Source organism: Cetorhinus maximus, chromosome 5 (assembly GCF_964194155.1).
Source record: "Cetorhinus maximus chromosome 5, sCetMax3.hap1.1, whole genome shotgun sequence".
Taxonomy (NCBI): Eukaryota; Metazoa; Chordata; class Chondrichthyes; order Lamniformes; family Cetorhinidae; genus Cetorhinus; species Cetorhinus maximus.
The window spans coordinates 93,850,216-93,872,757 of NC_135883.1; the positions used below are offsets into that span (position 1 = coordinate 93,850,216).

The 22,542-nt window shown below is 44.6% G+C and overlaps 1 protein-coding gene across 2 annotated transcripts in view; it reads right to left on the reverse strand.

Moving 5' to 3' along the window:
* The window catches only part of lama4 (laminin, alpha 4), a 216,703-nt gene that overhangs the window by 137,530 nt on the left and 56,631 nt on the right, over positions 1–22,542 (reverse strand). For both annotated transcript variants that reach the window (XM_078542209.1, XM_078542210.1), the window contains exons 6-11: positions 17,784–17,884; positions 12,160–12,340; positions 11,712–11,798; positions 9,349–9,500; positions 3,504–3,614; positions 1,264–1,375 (exon numbers count right to left, since the gene is read on the reverse strand). In XM_078542209.1, the coding sequence (XP_078398335.1) occupies positions 1,264–1,375; positions 3,504–3,614; positions 9,349–9,500; positions 11,712–11,798; positions 12,160–12,340; positions 17,784–17,884 (744 nt within the window). The remainder of the gene's footprint in view (positions 1–1,263; positions 1,376–3,503; positions 3,615–9,348; positions 9,501–11,711; positions 11,799–12,159; positions 12,341–17,783; positions 17,885–22,542) is intronic.

Here is a 22,542-nt window from a genome sequence, read left to right on the forward strand (position 1 = left end):
ATTGAACAGAGCATGTGAGTTAGCTATTTAAAGATATCACAGCAAGTGATGAAAGGGAAGGAGAATAGGAAAGCCACAGCTCATTTTGTTGTTGGGGAAATGGTGTTAGTTTTGTTACCAGTACTGGGTGAATCGTTAAAGGCAAGGTTTAATGGGCCTTACAGGATTGAAGAGAAACTGAGTGAAGTAAATTATTTAATAAATATTCCAGGTAGAAGAAAGAAGCATAGGGTGAGTTGGCCCAATAATCTCAAATGGTTGCAACGTTCAATGCTGTATGGCATTGCAAAGGAAGAAGTAGAATGAAATATTCATAGTAAGTTTCCAAACAAATTACTAACACTGCACATATTAATTCTGAATGGTAAAAGCCAAGTGATAGATGAGGTTTTATTGTGGCAGGTTTGAACTTCAGAGGCTATAAAGTTTGGGTATTTGTCATGGATCTGAGAGTTGGAAAGTTGACTAACACACATTTCTACACTACCAAGGAGCATAAACATACTTCTGTAACATGCCTTTAAGCAATACACAGTGTGTTAAATAATAAACCGGAAGGGACCAGATACTGATAGCTTCAGAGGACAAATATATATTTCAGAATGGAACTAACAGTCCATTTACTCTTCCAGAGAAAAAAATGAATGGATCATTCCATCCCTCCACTAACCGACATAGAATTGTGCCAACTATGAACATGGACAAATGTTTACACAGGAGTTTGGACATTAGCACATTACCACCAAACTGTCAGGATTTGGATGTTGCCAAATAGTTCCCCATGAAAGTTTTACCTACCATTGCAAGAATTGAAAACATTCCACTGTGAATACCAGGAAAGAAAATACAAACACACATGCGCAAACTGACAAAATGGAACTATTTAGTTCATAGCTATAGAACTTGAGTATTGCTGAAAAAAGACATGTTGGCGAAGCTTTTCATCTTGCACTCAACAGTACAATTCACAAGAAAACCAAATGTAAATGCAAGTTGCCCTGATGAGTGCAAGATGAAAATGTGTCTTTTTTCAGCACTACTCAAGTTCTGTAGTACCAGATGACTATTAATGACTATAATTAGAGCAGGAGTCAGGCATTCTGCATTAAATATAAATCAGCCCTGAATGCAAACTTCTTTCATGTTGTGCTCTCTGTCTTCTTCCTTTCTTAAACCCACACATTATATGATGAAAATGCTCGACAGTTTTACTTCAGGTGAGTGTCAACCTTGCTTTTCAAAGAAAATAAATTTGGCTTTTACCTTGGATCAAATTGGCAATAGTAATACTTTGTCCATTGATCTGGTTGGCACGGTCACTGATTTTGGCTGTTTCCTCGTCAAATAGCTGTGCATTAGAGACAGTTATGTTTTCCTAAAATAATAAAATTAGATTGATAGTAGTAAAGACTTATTGTGGTAGAATAGGTTCCAGTTAGTTTCATTAAATAGAAGGCATAGATTTTACATGATTATAGGAATTTGTACTAGGGATAGGCACTGAGAATTATGAAACGAAAATAATTTCTATTGCTGTATCCATCAAGAACTTCTTTCTTATAACATGAGGGCCTGAGTATAAAGAAATAGACAAACCCTAAATGAAATATAAAATGCTAATTTTAAATGGGATGACTTACTTCTGTTGATATTGATTACATGTAAACAGTCATTTGTCTGGAAAACACTGGTTTATTTGATTCCTTGGCCAATTAATGTGACCTATGCACTCTTGAGTAACAGTCAACTGTAGCCTGTGCTGTTGGCTGGCTGAATGCTCAACAAGGGGCATGGTTAGCATGTGTTGCAGCTAGCCTGTACCTCTTAAAGACAGCCTGTTTCCCTGAAAGGGGAACTCTAATCATTACACAGAATATATTGCTGAGTGCCTGTAGCGTAGGTGGCTGTCAAGGAGCTATGGCACTGGTCTTCACCCAGAACTGAGAGTCTCTTCTTTCCAGTGTAGAAGCCCCATGACAGCACTTGCAGACCCAGCCATGATGCAGCATCGGGTGGCTGATGACTCAGCTTCCACTGCAGCAGTGCAAGTCAATCAATGTCTTGGTGTTGCAATGGAAGGTAATACTGAAGTCATGAGGTTGCTGCTTGCTGCCATGCAGGTTCAGTTCAGGTTGCTGCCTTCATGGCTATGTATCTCAGTGCTCAAAGTGGCTTTCAGTCTTTCATGGCAGTCCAGCAATCTGTCCTCCAATAGATAGCTAGGATTGCTGAGGTGTCATCCAGGGGAGTGCCAGTGGCTCTATGGAGCACACGCCTGCATTAGTGACAGCATTTGTGATCCCATCACTATGACTCTGCCAGTGCCATTGCTGGTGCCATTCAGCCAGCCAGCCCAGACTGTTACCACATATACCAAGGCACTACAGTCCGAAGCTGAGCCCCAAATGCCCAGATACGTTTTAAAACATCTACTAATGCCATTTGTAATCTTCCCCACTGAAAATCAGCATCCTTCTACCAGACAGCAAAACAGTCAGTAAAGGATTAAAAAAGAGTGAATAGTCCTGTTTTGTGTCTATTTTTAAATGTCTTGTTGGCTAAAGTTGCTATGAAAAGGAGTTTTGCTGGTGGCTTTTATTGCAGGATTTTGGCCAAAAGGACACTGTGATGGTCCATAGCAGATGGATTGAAAGTTGGGGAATTGATGTCCTAAGGGAACATGAGCCTGAGTGGATGCACACAGGCAGCCCGTCCATGGTGAAGGGGTCTCACATGCCTCCTCCCTGCCTCCCCCTCCTGAGGTAGCCTCCGTGTGCCTGGTAATAAGGGCTGCACCCTCATAATAGTGAGTGTATAAAGTCTACAACAGACCACCACATATTTGAAGAGATGCTCCTGTGAGTATGATAGGGCTCCCCAAAGTTGACTTGGGAGATAAAGTCAATGGTTTGCTTCTTCTCATTCTTGGTGGTGGCATGGCTTGCATTGTAGGCACATTGTCCTCATATGGTCAGGTGTCGGAGGAGAGAGAGGAAACATTTGTATAGGGGGCCTCCCTTGTTTTTGTGCAGTCCAAAGATGATGGGAATGACAGACTGCCTAAGAATGAAGGCATTGTGGCTGCTGCCAGGAAAGCATTCACTGACATGGTGGTCTCAGCATAGTTGCACACAATCTGCACTTTCATGGAGCGGAACCCTTTTCAGAACACATGCTAAGCTTCTCAGCTGTGAGTGGCTAGCACAGGGTACTCACTGGTCCTGCATCATCCAAGTCTACAGAACATTACTGGTGAGCAAGTATGAAGTTCTTATAGAACATTAATTTTCAATAAGGTTATAAAAATTAGAGGAATATAAACTGTGACTATTTTGCAAAATTATTGAACATGCCTGAGTGAAAATTTTAAAAGATTAGTATTTTATGAATCATAACAATGAATTATTTGAAATTAACTTCATTAGTAAGATCTATAAACGTAACAAAATATGTAATCTTTACAACAAAATAAATTGTCTTTAAGTCAAATCAAAGGTACGCACCTTTTCAGATAGCATGTTGAGATCGGCGATAAGGTTTGTGATTTCTCTTTCAATATCTTCTATCTTAAGTTTCTGTGATTCTGATTGTAACTTCATCTCTGCAATCTGGGTCTGCATTGTAAGAAATAATGTATGATAAATAGGTTGGGAGTAAGCCAGAAACATTGGGCGAAATTGTCCCAGATTTGCATTGTGTGATAATGTTTTACCCGCCGGCCGCAATGGCGGCTTTTCACGCCGTATCGTCCCAAAACTGCCGCATTAACTATGCATTCCAGGGAAACATGTCATTTCCATGGCAGGCGGGCTCTCATTTGCCCACCACGCTGTCACTTCGCTGCTTCAGCACGCCGGCTACAATATTTGAAGAGCAGCTGCGCGCACACCTCTCAGCGCTTCCAGCCCACGACTGCTGCAAAGAAGACATGGCCCTGAAAAGCAAGAGGACTGCAGCTCCCAGGTTCAATGATGCGTCCCTTGAGTGCCTTTTGGATGCAGTGGAGGGTATCTGTGATGCCCTTTACCCCCACTTTGGCTGCAGGATGGGCAGTAGCCTCACTGATCCAACTTGGAAGGCGGTAGCAGCGGTGGTCAGTGCCAACACCCTGCAAAAGAGGGCAGCCACCCAGTGCTGCAAGAGCATGAATGATCTCCTCTGTTCCACCAGGGTAAGTTACTCATCTCATCGCTCTCAACTCACACACTCACAAACCCATCACACATCCACATGGCCCTCACTCGCTGCCAGTTGAAGGGGCATCAATATTCACTCTCTCACACTCACCTTCATTATCCTCATCCCAACTGTGGGATTACTCACCACCCACACATGCCAGGCATACCTATCATGTGGCCTGGCAGGCGTCCTGCTTACACTCTCTCCACCCCTATTCTTGCAGGACAAGCAGGCACACAATAAGAGGGAAAGGTCGCTTTGCGGTGGAGGAATATCTGAAATCAAGGTCCTCATGGACTTTGAAAACTGAGCCACCCAGCTGGCCGGTGAGGATCTGGACCGGTTCTGTGCTGACGTGAGGTTGGCGCTGCTCTACCAAGTGATGACCCAGCAGTGCAATATCCATCAGACAACAGCTAAAAGCAAAATACTGCGGATGCTGGAAATCTGAAACGAAAACAGAAAATGCTGGAAAACCTCAGCGGGTCTGGCAGCACCTGTGGAGAGAGTCCGTATGACCCTTCTTCTGACAGATGCTGTCAGACTTGCTGAGTTTTTCCAGCATTTTCTGTTGATCCATCAGACAACCATGCTGTGAGTGATGTGTCCTCTTTCACAGGCCACTGCCATGCGCTAATTATCTCTCCTTGCTTTTGCAGGCACATATGCCAAACAGCCAACAGAGTCCAAGACCCAGGGCCTCCAACCAAGCCCCGAAGAAACCTCTGAAGAGGAATCTGAAGGCACCCTCCTTGAAGTTCCATCACAGTGCTTACCCACAGCCTCCACCAGCGGAGAGAACACATACCTTGGTGGGATTTAGTTTTAGAATAGCCTCGGGGTCACAATCTGGTGAGCACATTGCGCCATCTGATCCATAGCATGTGGTGGCAGGGACTTCCCAGGTCTCCTGCACTCGGAGGACTGCTGGAGGCCAGATATTTGCTGAGTCTGAGTCAGATGATGAGCCTCTGGACTCTGTCATGTTACAGTTTCTGGAGCTGCAAAGGCAAGCTCGGGAACATCAGAAAGGGATGTCCACTGCACTCCTCAGATTACAAGGCACGATGGAGGAGTCCATCCATCTTCAGGCTGAGGTGATAGCGCTGGCGTGCCAATGCACTGAGGTCAGCACTGGTAGAATGGTGGTCGCCATGGAAGCCTTGGTCCAGGACTGCTGCGCAGGCTGAACTCCATCGCTGATGCCATAGTTGCTCTCCAACAGTGTGCATGTGAGAGGGGTGCGGGGCAGGTCTATCTCACTCCAGCTATCCCTTCTCCTCAAGGGGTCAGCCAGGGGCCCTCAGAGGAGGATCAGCAGGTGCACACCCCAGGGCCATCCACCTAGGTGACTCTGGGAGTGTCCAGCCCAAGCGAATCTCCTCTTCTTGTGACTCCAGAAGCTTCAGCTCCACAGGCCGAGGATGGTGCCACTGCCACACAGCAGGTCACCAAAAGCAGTCCGGGGCACTCCAGTGGACACCCGTCAAGGTCATCACAGACAGGGTGGATATGGATGTCCGGGGAGCACCAAGGTGTAACAGCAGGGTTAGGAAGGTTAAGAAGATGCAGTTGCACATCCTGGGCAGGAGTGTTAATCGCTTGTACATAATGTTCACTATTGTTAATAAAATCCCAAGAATGTCTCCCTGCCTATGGCTCCTTGTTCTGATGAGCAGTCACTCAGATGTGAAACCTTTCTGCAGAAGATAAAAGCAGGTGTCCAGGGCCTCTTACCTATTCTTTGTGCAGCCTTCAGTCAAAAGTGATGGTCTGGCCTCACTCCCTGCATACGTTACTGATGCCTGCACCTCGATGGTGCTTGTCATTGCTGCCAGAATGTCGTGGGCAGGTGTCACAGAGTTCCGTCATTCTCTCTGTGTGCTCTCAGCACCTTTAAGGTGGGGTTGGCCCCCATCTCTTCAGCATCTGTGACTAGTGACGCTGTGATCCTGAAGGGCGCAGGTGCTGAAGGCGGACAAAGGATCAGATGCTTTTAAAGTTTCATGGCTGCGTCTCTATAAAATGACCCTGATCACAGAGCACAAGTGAGTTGCCCTCAGCCGGACAGGAGTCACACATTCTCAGAGGCTATGTGAAGATCTATGGAGCGTTCTCACTGCATGTTGTCATCATCCTCCTGAGATCGAGAGACTATTAGGGCCTCCACTGCATCTCCATGACAGGATCATTTTCATAGAGTGTACTGCCAAAAGCCAGACTGGAGTCAAATGTTTATAGATGTAACGTGAGGATCTTTTGGAGTCTCCTTTCTGCATGGCTTCATCATCCTCCACAAATCTAGCAGCTATGAGGGAGTCCTGAGTGCGCCTGCCTCGTCTGGCCCGTGCGACGGACTCACCGCCGTCATCATCGCCTTTGAGGATCTCCTGACCCTCAGCATGTCCTCCTCATCGGAGGAGACATACGAACATACAAACAAGGAGCAGGAGTAGGCTATTCAGCCCCTCGAGCCTGCTCCACCATTTAATAAGATCATGGCTGATCTGATAGTAACCTCAAATCTGCATCCCACCTACCCCCGATAACCTATTATCTCCTTGCTTACTAAGGATCTATGCACCTCTGCCATAAAGATATTCAACTACTCTGCTTCCACCATCTTTTCAGGAAGAGAGTTCCAAAGACTCACAAACCTCTGAGTGAAAAGAATTTGCCTCATTTCTGTTTTAAATGGGCGACCTCTTATTTTTAAACAGTGACCCCTAGTTCTAGATTCTTCCACAAGATAAAACATCCTCTCCACATCCCTCAGGATCTTATATGTTTCAATCCAGTTGCCTCTTACTCTTCTAAACTCCAGTAGATACAAGCCTAGTCTGTCCAAAGTTTCCTCATAAGACAACACACCCATTCCAGGTATTAGTCCGGTAAACTTTCTTTGAACTGCTTCCAATGCATTTACATTCCTCCTTAAGTAAGGTGACCAATACTCCACAGTACTCCAAATGTGGTCTCACTAGTGCTCTGTACAACTGAAGCATAACCTCCCTTCTTTTGTATTCAATTCCCCTTGCAATAAATGATAACATTCTATTAGCTTTCCTAACTGCTTGTTGTACTTGCATACTAGCATTTTGTGATTCATGCACTAGGACACCCAGATCCCTCTGCACCTCAGAGCTCTGCAATCTCTCACCATTTAGATAATATGCTTCTCTTTTATTCTTCCTGCCAAAATGGACAATTTCACATTTTCCCACATTATACTCGATCTGCCAGATCCTTGCCCACTCACTTAATCTATCTATATCTGTTTGTAACCTCCTTATGTCCTCTTCACAACTTACTTTCCTACCTATCTTTGTGTCAACAGCAAATTTGGCAACAACCCCTTCAATCCCTTCATCCAACTCATTTACACAAATTACAAACAGATGGGGTCCCAGCACTGATCTCTGTGCCATGTCACTTGTTACATCTTGCCAACTGAAAAAGACTCATTTATGCCTACTCTCTGCTTCCTGTTAGCCAGCCAATCTTCTATCTATGCCAATATATTTCCCACTCTACCATAAGCTTTTATTTTCCGCAAAAACCTTTGATGTGGTATCTTATCAAATGCCTTCTGGAAATCTAAGTACAGTACATCCACCAGTTCCGCTTTATCCACAACACGCTACTTCCTCAAAGAACTCCGGTAAGTTGGTTAAACAGGATTTTCCTGTCACAAAACCACGTTGACTCTGTCTGATGACCTTAAGCTTATCCAAATGCCCTGCTATAACTTCTATAATAATATCTTCTAACATTTTCCCTATGACAGATGTTAAGCTAACTGGCCTGTATCAGTACCACTTCTCTGCTGACTGTAATTTTCCAGACTTCCTTCCCCACTTCCATTTCCTGGTTTATAGCTGCTTCTGGGGTGTTACTTGTATCCTCTATCATCTGCCATCTCCTGTTTTCCATTATCAATTCTCCAGACTCAACTTTCTACAGGACCAATGCTCACTTTGTTAACCCTATTTTTTTTCAAATATTTATAAAAACTCTTACTATCTGTTTTTATATTTCTGGCTAGCTTAATGATGATGCCCTCCAGTTCGTGCATCTCCTCCTCAGCCAGCTCCTCTCCCCGTTGCAGCACCAGATTGTAAAGGGTGCAACAGGCGACTCTGTGGACTATATTTCAGGGCTCCACCAGACCGGTCCAGGCAGTGGAACCTCATTTTCAGCATCCCGCTGATCTGCTCCACTAGGTTGCAAGTTACAGCATGAGCCTCGTTATATCGTTGCTCTGTTGCAGTCTGAGGCCACTGCACAGGTGTCATCAGCCACGTCCTCTGTGGGTAGCCATTGTCCCTGAGGAGCCATCCCTGTAGCTTCTGTGGACCCTGGAAGATGTTAAGGATCTGTGACTGACTGAGAATGTAGGAGTTGTGCACATTCCCTTGTAACCCTGCGCAGACCTGCAGGATGCGTTTGTAGTGGTTGCACACCAGCTGCACATTCGGTGAATGGATCCCTTGAGGTTGACATAGTCGACCACGTGTTGGACAGAGATCTGAGCACCACGTGAGGGCTGTCGATGGCACCCTGCACCTGTGAGACCCAAGATCTGGGCAAATCTAATCACTCTTGCTTCCTGGCTCTCCTGGTCCCAGATGAAATGCACAAAGTTGTGTGCCCTCGTGAAGATGGCATTCATAACCTCATGGATGCATCTGTGGGTGGAGGCTTGTGATATCCCACAGAGGTCACCTGAGGAGCTGTGAAAGAAGCCACTGGTGTAGAAATTGAGCACCACAACCACTTTCATGGCCACTGGCAGTGGAGGCCCTGCATGTCCCCGTGGCGCCAAAGCTGGCAGATGTGTCCAACCAGTTCCCGGGACATGCACAGTCTTTGGCAACACTGGTTCTCGGTTATCTGCAGGAATGAAAGATGGCGTCTATTGACCCTCGGTCTAGCTAGGGGGGGCGCCAACCAATGACGGCTCACTGTGGCTCTTTGCTATTGCGTGCAGGGGCCCCAGCTGCCCCTTCTTCCAGCTTTACAAAATTCTATGTATAAAATTCAAAGTCCACTTTATATCCCACTGGTTCATCAGCAGTAAAATATGTAATTAAGACAAAAAGTACAAAAATTATGAATGAATTTCATTGAGAGTCCCAGCTCTATTTGACTATTATTGTTGGCACTTACATCGAAGTGGATTGCTGTGAAATTGAATTGTTGCAAACGGTTATTAATGGCATCTCCAGTAATAACATTTAGAACACTGGACTTAGCTTCTTCCAGCGATGATCCTGATAGCTTTAGGTCTTCAACTAAGTCCCAGATACACTTGTCACATCCTGGTTAGATAATAGAACAGATACAGAGTTAGAGGCAAGTATTGTAAAGTGTTATCAGAAACAGCACAGGGTCCGTACAGCTTGTCTTTCAAAGGTGATAGAATTATAGGGTCAAAGGGGAATGTAAGCCATATTGTCAGAGCTACATTGTTGTCTATCCCCAACCTATCCTATTTTTTAATATGGCTCTTAATAGACATATGGATATCCACCATGTATATATGTTCCAGGAATATTTATTACACAGTTATACAGACTAGGATTTTCTAGATTCAATCTCATCTCTAGGGTAAATTAGCTCACCTATTCTAAGCTGGCAAGAAGGCTGAGAGGTTACCAAACAGAGGTCTTTTAAACTATAGAAAGAGAATGATTCCTTTTGTGGGGGAGCACATAATTGGAAGCCATCAAAATAGAAATCTAATAGGGCATACAGAAGAAACTTCTTCATGCAAAGAATGGTAAAAATGTGGAATTTGCCACCACAAGGAGAGGTTGAAGCAAATAGTATAGATGCATTTAAGGGGGAACTAGACAGCATTGGAGGGAGAAGGAAATAGTGGGCTACGATGGTAGATTTAGATTTGAAAAGGTGGAAGGAGGTTCGAGTCGAGCATAAACACTGTCATGGACTAGTTGGGCTTAATGGCCCGTTTCCGTGCTGTATAGCCGATGCAATCCAATTGGGTTCTGCGACCCTGATTCTTTCTCTCTTCAGTGTTCAATCCTGCTTTGTTGTGAGTGGTGGCCAAGCTGGTACTATTAATAGAATTAACCCGCAGACACTTCTTAGGTAGAAACTTTAAGTTTATTTACAAGGCACTCAGCAGCAACTACACACGTGTTTTCAACTCAAACTCTATCTCTACACTACTAACTACTAACTGCAAAGGTAACCCACGCTACTCTCCTATTGGGTACTAAGGATCATGTGATCTTCCTTAACAAGCTTTATTCTTCAAGGTATATTAGACACTAAATAAACCATAATTACCATAGGTACCATGCCCTGAAAGGATGTTGACAATCATGGATCTCTGTGTTGGTTCATGATCATGCTTGGCAAGATACTGCTGTGGTCTGCTGTTGCCTTTTGCAGATGGCTGACCTGGAAACTCTCCTGCTCTTACTGCCTACATAGGTGTATTGGAAGGATTTACAGGTTGATAATCAACATGTTTGGCCATGTCATGAATACACTTTCTATGCCCATCAAGTCCTGGGGTTGGACTTGAACCTGGAAATTCTGGCTCAGAGATAGGGACACTCCGCAACAGCTCCACAAGACCTCCCTGCCTACCATAATTGGGCAGGGGAAAATCAGCCAGGATTCCCAGTCTTCATTGTTATTAATTGAGTCTTAGTAGTTATGAATATAGGCTGACATAAAGTGAGATCAAGTTTGGGGTTTCCACTAAGGCCACTATAATGAAGTAGCCTGGCCACACTGACTCAAAACACGTTTGGATAATGGACAGGGTAGTGGAAGATGTCTACAACAAGGAGTCAAGAACTTTCAGGAAAAGGACAAGGAAGAAATGAAATCTAACAAATGATTTAAAATCCCATCCACTTATATTGTTTGAAAATTGGCTTAGCCTGAATTTAGCAGCTGATCCTATGTTTGTACCTGCAATGAATCTTTTTAAAGATCTTTTACTTGCCACTGAAGAAAAATATCCATAGGGATCAGATGTCATCCTAAATCTTTTCATGATTCATATGTATCATTAATACTTAATATAAATTATATGATTATTTATAGGTGACGAGTCCAAATAATATGCTAAATCATAAAAATCCAACTAAAATAGTTACTAAACATTGCAAGTACATGATAAAGTTAAATCTTATGCATCAGTACAATGCAGCACTCACATGAGAGAATATCAGGGGCAGAATTTTACAGTCCTGCCAGGGGAGCCAGCAAAAGGTGCCTGAATTTCAGGTGTAGCTAAGTGTTAGGATAATCATATCGCTTGTTTAAGTACACTGCAAACCTTGTGATTGGCAGATCAGTTCGATAGGTGCCAGGCCAATATAATGCACTGGAAAAGGGAGGCACACAGTTGTATTTTGGGCTGTCACTGCCTGCAGAAGCAAGGATGTCATGCAATATCCTATTTTAACTTAACATAGTTGTAGAAAATCTCAACCTTTGGGGCCATCTGGAATTATAGGTGTAGGGCTTAGCTGCATGAAGGTACTTACTGACAACAGAGCAGTCAGTCGGAGGCTCGGTGGGCACTGACAAACATTCTCCTGTCTCACTGTCACAGTGCCCCTCACACTCGCACCCTGCAGGCAAGAGAAACAAATGAAGTCCTGAAATTATAACTCGTGATTATGGGCCTTATGAGTTTGGACTAAGAAATAGATGCAACATCTTTATTAAATAGTGCAGTGAATAATACTAAGATCTTTTTCTGTATGAGTTAACAATAATGCTTGCAATCACACACTGCCATTAGATCAAGATGTCTCAATGTGCTTCACACAATGGATTAGTTTTGAACTGCCAGTAAGAGTGCTCACTTTAAATTCTTCCCTTTCTCCTTTTCTGACTTCCTTCATTCTCTTGTTTTCTTGTTGATTGCTATTGTCAGTAAAGCCTTTGTCTTTCTCTCTTTCTAATAAATACAGTGGATTAAAAACTTACTCTGGCACCCATTTAGTCCGTAGTTCCAGAACCCATACAGACAGCGGTCACAGAGCTTTCCTGTGACTCCGGGTAGGCATCTGCACTGCCCACTCAAAGGGTCACAATATTCATCCTTGGAAGCCAGAGCACATTCACATCTCAAACATCCTGAACAACTGCTGTATCCATAGTAGCCAATCTATAAAGAAGGAATACAACATAAAACAATTGAAAATAATAATACGCTTAACCATAGATTTGAATTTATTAAGCTGAGCTAGATTCCAAAAGAAGATTAGTAGTCATTTTGTGCAGGATATTTCCTGATACATTTATTTCATAACTTTAAACTTAAAAAACACAGTGGGGGAAATATTAGATAAGGCCTGGAAATTGCTGCATGGATCGTGATGCACAATTAACCTGTGTCTGTTTGTTTCGATACAGGCAACATGCCAACTTTGTACTGCCCGCTCATTTACATGAATGAAGCATGCAGCCAGCCAGCTAGGCATACAGATGTGCGGTTGCATACCTGAGTAAGGGGTGCAAGTTCCTGTGAGAATAGCAAGCCTGCACCTCTTAAAGGTAGTGGTGGTGGGGTAGGGGGTGCTGGGCTGGGGGAAATTTTGGCTGCAACAGGTGCCGAAATTCATTGCAGATGTGACTTTGACCTGAGGAAGACATTGGAATGGCACAAGAAGGCAGAGAATGGGCTCCAAGGCTCTCCAACGCAACACTGGTGGCCTTGGTCCTAGAGATCGACAGGAATCTACAGGCCTTCTACCCAAACTCTGAGAAATAAATGGGAGCAGATAGTTGGTCAATATCTGTGAGCTTGGATGCAATGCTCAAAGAAGTTCAATGACACCACATGAGCAGTTAAAGTTAGTGAATTCATCTTCAAACATTCCATCAACTGCTAAACCACACCCCCATCTCTCAATCATCTAATAATCTCCATTAATCCTGACTCATACCCAACATTCAGATCTCCCCCACACACTCACACACATAGCACTGCTGCAAGCCTCATACCCAGATCTCACTGCCTGTGCACACTGGCAGTTATTTAATCATGAGAGCCACATTACCCAAACATTGAACCACACTCACTGACACATTTTCCTCTCCATTGCCATCTCCAGTGTGGTGCAGAACCAAAGGCAGCAGTAGCTAATTGGTGGGGGATAGTAACAGCTGCATGTTCTTACCTCAATGGAAGAGACTTGCTTGCTATCATTGAAGCGTCCATGATTGAGGTTATGGTCAGTAGCAGGGCTGAAACCATTGAAGATGAGGCATGCTCCTACCTAATCCTCCTTCTCACATCTCACTTCTGTCCCATCACTCAATCTCTTCTGATTCCCAATCTGCACTTGCTATAACCATGCATCTCCTGCTTTCTACAAGCCTACCTCTAGTGTCTACCACCTAGCCAGGCAGTGATGCAGGAGCGTGAAGTGAAAGAGGAAGAAGAGACTAATACTGATGAAACCATCAATCAACATTACACTTGCAGCCACCAGCTCAGATATTGGCACTGTGCATATGTTAGAGGGTAGCACAGAGATGGGATCTGCACGTGGTGAGTCACTGGGCATGGGTAGTCTACAGACAAGGCAGGGGGTAAAGGCAGCACTAGTGCCAACTCACCAGAATGCAAGGTTGCACACCAGTTCTACTATCGTGAACTCAGGTGAGAGCTCCAATGGGGCAGCAAATGGGAAAAGGCTGATGGGTAGACACAGTGAAATGTGTGGTGCATTGACCAGTCTGCCCGAGATATTCCAGTTACTGTTGAGGAGCAGGCGGCCGCCCTGCACAGGGCTTAGCACAGAACTTGGAGTTCATCCTCTCCAGCATGGATGTGGTGGCTAATTTGTGAGAATATTGGTGGATTCAATTATGATCCAGCACCTTATGGCCAATAATTCAGCTTCCATTGCAGCACAAACAGAAACCACCCGACATCTGTGTCCTACAGTGGAAGCTCGGGCTGGAGTCATGCAATTGCCATGCAGTCTCAGACTGCTGCCATCATGGCTGTGGATACCAGGACTCAAAGAGACTTTCAGGGTTTCACAGTAGTCCAACAATCTGTCCTCTAACTGATTACTGGATTGCTGAGGCACCATCCTGGGGGAGTCACGATGGCTCGGTGGAAGATGAGAAAACGGATGCTAAAGAGCATCATTTTGCCGTTAATAACCATTATCTATTAAATTTTTTTGTACCTTTACTTTAGGTTTGGAACTCATTTTCTTTCTCTCCATTTGGACAGTAGCCATTATGATTTAAGATACAGAAGTCCAATAATGCCACCTTTTTTCTAGACCTATGGAGAAACTAGAAGATCTCATTGCAGTTAAGATACAATGCTGTTAAGGGGAGAATTCCAGGGTTTTGGCTGAGTGACAGTGAAGGAACAGTGATATAGTTCCACGCCAGGATAGAGTCTGACTTCTAGGGGAACTTGCAGGTGATGCTGTTCCCATATACTTCCCACCCTTATTCTTCCAGGTGGTAGACGTCTCAGGTGTGGAAGGTGCTGTTGAAGGAGCCTTGGAAAGTTGCTGCAGTGCATCATGTAGATATTACGCGCTGCTGCCACTATGTGCTGTTGGAGGAAGGAGTGAATGTGTAAGGTGGTGTTTGGGGGTTGGAAATCAAGTTACTTTCTTTGTCCTGGTGTTAAGCTTCTTGGGTGCTGTTGGAGCTACATCCAGGCATTCCCTCAGACTCCTGACTTATGCCCTGTAGATCAATGACAGGCTTTGGGGAGTCAGGAGGTGAGTTAATTAAGTTTCTGATCAATGATAACCCCTAGGATATTGATGGTGGGGGTTCAGCGATGATAATGTTGCTGAATGTCAAGGGGAATTGATTAGATTCTCTCCTGTTGGAGATGGTCATTGCCTGAAATTTTGTGGGGCGTGAATGTTACTTGCCACTTATCAATCCAAACTTGAATGTTGTCCAGTTCTTGCTGCATGCAAGCACAGTGTGTTTCAGTTGTGAGGAGTTGTGAATGGTATTGTGCACTGTGCACTCAGCAAACATCCCCACTTCTAACCTTATGTTGGAGGGAAGGTCATTGATGAAGCAGCTCAAGATGGCTGGGCCCAGACCACTACCCTAAGGAACTCCTACAGCGATGATTGGACTCTAACAACTGCAATTATCTTCTTTTGTGCTAGGTATGAATCCTTCCCTCATTGCCCCTGATTCCATTGACTTCAATTTTACTAAAGGTCCTTGTCAAATGATGTCAAAGACAGTCACTTTCACCTCATCTTTGAAATTCGGCACTTTTGTTCATGTTTGACCAAAGGCTGTAATGAGGTCAGGAGACGAATGGCACTGGCGGAGCCCAAACTGAGCATCAGTGAGCAGGTTATTGCTGTGCAAGTGTCACTTAATAGCATTGTCATTGACACTTTCCATCACTTTGCTGGTGTTTGAGAGTAGACCGATGGGGTGGTAATTGGCCAGGTTTGATTTGTCCTGCTTTTTATGGATGGGACATACCTGCGCAATATTCCACTTTGCTGGGTGGATGCCAGTGTTGTAGCTGTACTGGAACAGCATAGCTAGGGGTGTAGCTAATTCTGTAGCACAAATCTTCAATACTACAGCTGGAATGTTGTCATGGCCCATTGCCTTTGCTGTATCCAGTGCTTCTAGCCATTTCACGTGGAGTGAATTGAATTAGCTGAAGATTGGCATCTGTCATACTGGAGGCCTCAGCAAAAGCTTCCATATGGTAACAGAGGTCTTTAAGAGGCTTGAATTTAAATGCTTTCATCATTAAATGATGTTTTCCCAAACTTGGCATCCTTTTAATTTGTCAAGATATGATATATTAAAGTGGTGAGGCTGCAACATTCTGTCAGTGCAACATCTGTAGGGGCTGAATTCTCTGGTCAGCTGCATCCCCGCTGATCTGTCAAAGGCCTATTAAGACCGGTTAAAGACTAATTTAAGCAGTTAAATGAGCTGCCCGTCCAACCTTAAGGTTGGCAGGCAGGTGAAGAGCCCAGGCGGCCTTCTCATTTTTCATGATCAAACTGATCTCCCTGAGGCCCCGATCAGGGGCGTCAATTGGGTTCACCCGCCCCCACAAAACCCCCCTAATGGGGGGAAAATTTTTCCCTAGGTGATTCTGTGAGGGTAACATTACATAACCCATGGGGAAAAATTTTTCCCCCTGTTGAGGAGGTTTGTGCAGGGGCAGGCGCGCCCCCTGACCGATGCCCCCCGATCGGGGCCGCGCCCCCATTTTACGTGGGTGGGCCAATTAAGGCCCGCCCAGCATGACACTCGTCCAGAAGCGCTGAGTGCTCCCTGTGTGGGCGAGGGGGGTATTCCCTGAATCTGGAGGGCGCTCTTTCATGCATGTATGGGAAAGAGCACAGAAATCTCCTTGAGGTACAGGGGTGCCTCAGGGAGATCAATTTGACAGTTAAAAACTAAAATAAAGCAATTAAAAACTTTTAAAACATGTACTCTCATGTGACACTGTCACATGAGCTGGGACATGTCAAAGAATTATTTTAAAATTTTTATTGAATTTTAAAACACTTCATGAAACCTCATCCTGCCTGTGGATGAGGCTTCATGAAAAATGCGAAGGCCGCCTGGGTTCTTCGCCTCATTTAATTGCTTAAATTAGTTTTTAACAGGCCTTAATAGGCCTTTCACAACACGGCTGCGCGCCCGCCGAACTGGAAATCTAACTGACGCGCGGTGGTCGGGACGCCCACCCGACATCACCACGCGTCGCTTTATGCGCCGGAGAGCGGGCCCCGCCTCTGCTCGCCGACCGGAGAATTCAGCCCATGATGTACAATGGCACAGCCTCACTGTATATCTTACCGCAAACCTCCCTGCTCCATCCCACCTCTGCACCACTCTCCAAACAGCTGGAGATAACTTGAATTCTTAAGCTTTACAATTACCCCTTCATTTGATGAGCACTGAAACCTTCTCTTCACTTTAATTATAAAGAAAGCACTAAAAAAGGAAACCCTCAGTGCCACCAGCCAACTTGTTCGGAGGAATGGAAATCAGCTGCATGAGTAACTTTTATGAGCACATGCACATTTAAGTGACCCCAACATATAAACCACTGTTTAGTGGTAGTGAAATGATGTGTAGAAAGTATTTCTCATGAAACATGCTAGCTACCCTCCCCCTACATTTTGATGAAAATATTGTGTCTGGTTCAGTGTGAGAACTCATATCTCATCATCCTTGGACAGTTTCTAGGCTTTGCTCCACTGCTTCTTGCTCCTGTTCCTTCCTTTCATTCTCACTATTCACTTCAACCATCCTCTCTCACGTCCCCTCTTCCTCACCCTTCCCTGTCTTTCACCTTCTATTCACCTTCCCACATTCTCCTCCTCTTTTCCTCTTCCCTTGGTCCCTCCTCTTTCCTTTTCCACATGTCTGCTCCTCACCAACCTCACCTCTTCTCCGCTCCTCATCCTACTCCCTCAATCCTTCTTCTTGGCTCAAATTATCTTCCTGCCCTTCAGTCCTGCTTGTACGTGGCTTTGACTGTGTGCAATGCCATGGGAAATTGATTAGTTATCCCATATTATCATACCAATGATCTAAATTTTAATTGATACACTCACCTCACAGTGGTCACAGAAGGCTCCTGATACTCCTGGTTTACAACGACACTGCCCGGTAACATGATCACATTCATTCGTGCCACATTTCTGACAGGGACAGTCTTTTAGAAAGCAAAGATTTTTTTTAATTCCAAGGTAATTTACAATCTACATTGGCTAATGGAAAGTTGACAAATTTTGAGTAATTGAGGCACTTGAATGCTGCATATTCATGATAAACAAGCTTCTGCAGTAGTAGACATTGGCCCAAAATTTCTTGGATCGTACTTATATAGAAATTATGTACAAATTTACATTGGTTAAGCATTTCACCAGAAATCTATGACATAATTTCCTGCAGGAATCATTTTGCTGACACTGGCATGTAAAAACCACCATAATGCATGCAAATATTGTGCCACAAATAGGAGTATTGAATGGGCTGCTATCTTGCATTATGGTGCCTTGTTCTCAGAGTGTCTCTTGCCTTTCCTGCTCCCCTTCCTTTTCTATTATTGTGCAGAACTGGGGCGAGCCATTTAAGAAGACATTCTAACTGTTTGATCCTTCTAAGTGTGTCAGGGTGGAAAACAAACGTCCGAACAATTAAAACCAATTTTTTCGTGAAAAGGCTTGTACCTGAATTTTGGGATATAAATCCTAAATATAAGAAACTCAGGTGTCTTTCCCACAGAGAGTAGACCTATATAAATAAGCAGAAGAGGATTGGGCAGATACACCTTGGAAGCTGCATAAACAATTGAGTCTATTCGTTTGTACCAGTGTTTCAGCATAAAACCAGTATAAATCAGTTCTGCACATATTTCTTTTCACCAAAAATGCAAGAATACTGTTGCGTCATAGTTAGGCCAAAACTTTCCATGAAATTCCAGATTGTTGTATCTGCCTCAATGCAATCTTACATGTCATCTTAGGTTATTTGGAAATACTTACATTTATACAGCACTTTTCACATCTCTTAGGATGCCCTGAAGCAATTCATAATTAATTAAGTTTGAAGTGTAATTATAATTGCTATGTAGGTGGAGGCAACAGTTATATTTCACACAAGATCCCAAAGACAACAATGGTGGTGATGGTGCAAGAAAAGCACCAGAAAAATTATTTTTCAAATAGCACTGTGGAATCTTTAATGTCCACCTGAATCAGCAGACAGACATCCATTTCATCCAAGTGACAGAAGCACCTGCAATGGAGCATTCCCTCAGTGGTGCACTGAAGTATCAGCCTAAATTGTGTGCTCATTTCCTGGAATAGGACTTTAAACTCATACTTCTGACATGAAGGTGGATATGCTACCAACTGAGCCTAACTGATTTTAAAAAAAATTGTTCTGTGTCCAGTGGCGTACCACAGAGATTTGTGCTCGGTCCTCTATTATTTGTCATTTATATAAATGACATAGATGACTATGTGGGGGGTAGGATTAGTAAGTTTGCGGATGACACAAAGATTGGCTGGGTGGTTAACAGTGAGGTTGAGTCTTGGGCTACAGGAAGATATAGACGGGATGGTCAAATGGGCAGATAAGTGGTAGATGGAATTTAACCCTGAAAAATGGGAGGTGATACACTTTGGAAAGAGTAATTTGACAAGGAAGTATTCAATGAACAGCATGGCACTAGGAAGTTCTGAGGAACAAAGGGACCTTGGCGGTGTGTCCATAGATCTCTGAAGGCAGAGGGGCATGTTAGTGGAGTGGTGAAAAAGGCATATGGGACACTTGCATTTATCAATCGAGGCATAGATTACAAAAGTAGGGAGGTCATGTTGGAGTTGTAAAGAACCTTGGTGAGGCCACAGCTGGAGTACTGTGTGCAGCTCTGGTCGCCACATTATAGGAAGGGTGTGATTTGCACTGGAGGGGGTGTAGAGGAGATTCACCAGGATGTTGCCTGGGATGAAACATTTAAGTTATGAAGAGAGGCTGGATAGGCTTGGGTTGTTTTCGTTGGAGCAGAGAAGACTGAGGGGCGACCTGATTGAGGTGTACAAGATTATGAGGGGCATGGACAGGGTGGATAGGGAGAAGCTTCTCCCCTTAGTTGAAGGGTCAGTCACAAGGGGGCAGGAGGTTTAGGGGGGATGTGAGGAAAAACTTTTTTATCCAGAGGGTGGTGATGGTCTGGAATGCACTGGCTGGGAGGGTGGTGGAGGCGTGTTGCCTCACATCCTTTAAAAAGTACCTGGATGAGCACTTGGCACGTCATAACATTCAAGGCCTATGGGCCAAGTGCTGGTAAATGGGATTAGGTAGGTAGGTCAGGTGTTTTACACGTGTCAGTGCAGACTCGATGGGCCGAAGGGCCTCTTCTGCACTGTGATTCTGTGATTCTGTGATTGGGATGTGAGCACTGCCGGCAGGGCCAGTGTTTGTTGCCCATCCCAAATTACCCTTGAGAAGATGGTGGTGAACAGCCTTCTTGAACTGCAGGTGGTGGTGTTCCCATGCATTTGTTGCCCTTGTCCTTCTAGGTGGTAGACGTTGCAGTACTGAATAAGGCTTGGCGAACTGTAGCAGTGCATGTTGTAGATGGTATAGACTGTTGCTACTATGCACCAGTGGTGGATAAGGCGTTGATCAAGTAGGCTGCTTTGTCTTGGATAGTGTCGAGTTTCAGAGTGTTGTTGAAGCTTAAGCATGGGTTTCCTGAAGGTACACTCTCAGGCCAGGGTCTTGTCAGGGTGGTGGTGACCCTGATGACTGGCTGGAAAATCACAGGAGAACTCTGACTCGGCCCTTTGGGAGAGCCCCAACTGGATTTTCTGTCCATCAGACAGCTAATTATGAACTCCAGCCAATCAGAGGGTCTGCAACTCTTCAGTCCCAGCAATGAGACTGTGGTTGGTGAGAGCAGCGGGGTGGGTGTTGCTGCAGGGGTGACCATTGCCACTGTGGGGGCCCCTCTGAAGGTTATCCGATTAGGAGGCCCTCCCCAACCCTAGAGCCCACCTTGAGGCCTCCAGAGTTCACCAAGCAGTCTCCCCACCCAGTGAAGGGCCCAACTGCCAATGGCATTGGGAAGGGGCCCTTAATTGGCAACATAAATTACTCAATTATCCTCTGGGTGGATGAGCCATCTACCTCTTCCCTGCTGGCCTCCCCACACTCACCCTCCCGCAAACCCCCATTCATATGCTGCATCCTATCCTGCCCCTGCAGACCCCTAAATTCCCCACTGAAGTGTGGAGAATTGCAGGTTAGGAGCACATATTAAGAAATTGATGGTCCATTCCTCTGATGATTCTCCATCTATTAAAATGGAAGCACTTGAACATTCTTGTTTCTCTTCCTCAGGAATTTTTAGAAATGTTTTCTGAATGCTAGATATTTAGATAAATGTCCACCTGTTTTTAATTCCCACTGTAACTGTTGTTTGAAATTGTGTAATTGAACCATTCACTAATGTAATGGAGCATATGAAAATAGAATGGGATTCCGATCTTGATTAGAATACATATGGGAGCATTTTTAGAATTGAGTTCATTATGGCAGTGATCAAATATAGTTTACAACAAAAGAAACTAGATTAAAACAAACAGAATGATGAGGAGGCTTTGTGAGCATGCATTAAAGGAACTATATGATTTTCAGGAGAGGCTGCTACTTTAAAAATTCCACAGCTGAACTTGCCATTGTAATCTGTTGTAATTCATATAACCACATTTTTGAACAGTTTCAGTTGCAGTCCAGATCAAAAAGGACTACATTATTTTGTGACTAAGCCTTGCTAATAAATGTCAAATATTAAGTTTAGGACAATGACTTGAATTTTTCGTATGGCGAGGTCTTGCTTCTACAATTGGATTGGCTGGCAGCGCTCCAGTCCCTGCAGTGACACCCCTGCGGTGGACAGAGAAGGAGACAGGAGGACGTCGGAGCCTAAGTATGGGGAGTGGAAGCCCAGGTATGTTCAAGGGATCCGGGACATGGAGGGTAGGGAAAGCCGCGAGGGTGGGGGCACGATGGGCGCAATTGGGGTTTTGGGGGAGAGGCCAGGGTGGGGAGGGATGTCCAGAAGCTAGCAGACCTTAAAGCCGGGGTGGGGGGGTGCCCAACTTCTAAACAGGGCTTCTGATGGAGGCGTTTCCTGCCTCCCCCAACACCACCACTTCCCACCCGAGATGTAACCCTGTGGATTTTTGGCCTTCCCCCCCACGCAAGTTCAATCCTCTCGCCAGCCTGAAAACTGAGGCTGGGAGGGAAAGTGGCCAATAATTTGCCACTTAAGGGCCTCAATTGGGGCAAGGGCAGGCTTTCTGTTGCAGGCCTTAGCCATCCCAATATAAAATCGCTGTCTGGTCGAGTTGGACTGGAACCCGGGGGGTGGGTATTCCGTACCTTCACTCCCCTCTGCCTAAAAACCCATTGGAGCATAAAATTCTGGCCAGTTATTATGTATGTTATCTGCTCTTCCACAGAAAGGATTTGGAAAGCGTTGTATTTTAAAGCAAAGTGTATCTCGACAAGCTTCAGAGCAGTGACATAAAAGGTGTTTATTTTATTGAAGTAGGTTTTAACTTCAATCCCCATAGACTAACAAATTGTTTACTTTTTACAGTCTATCTATAATTGATGCATATCCTGCACGCATTATGGTGGAAGGTTCCGGGCCCCAGGCACTCAACAGGGGTTATCTCTTCTGATGATAGGTCACAGATCTGTTTTTCTCTTCACAGATGCTTCCTGACTTGCTTAGTATTTCCAGCATTTTCTATTTTTGTTATCTGTCTTGAATCAGCCCCTCAGGTTATGAGC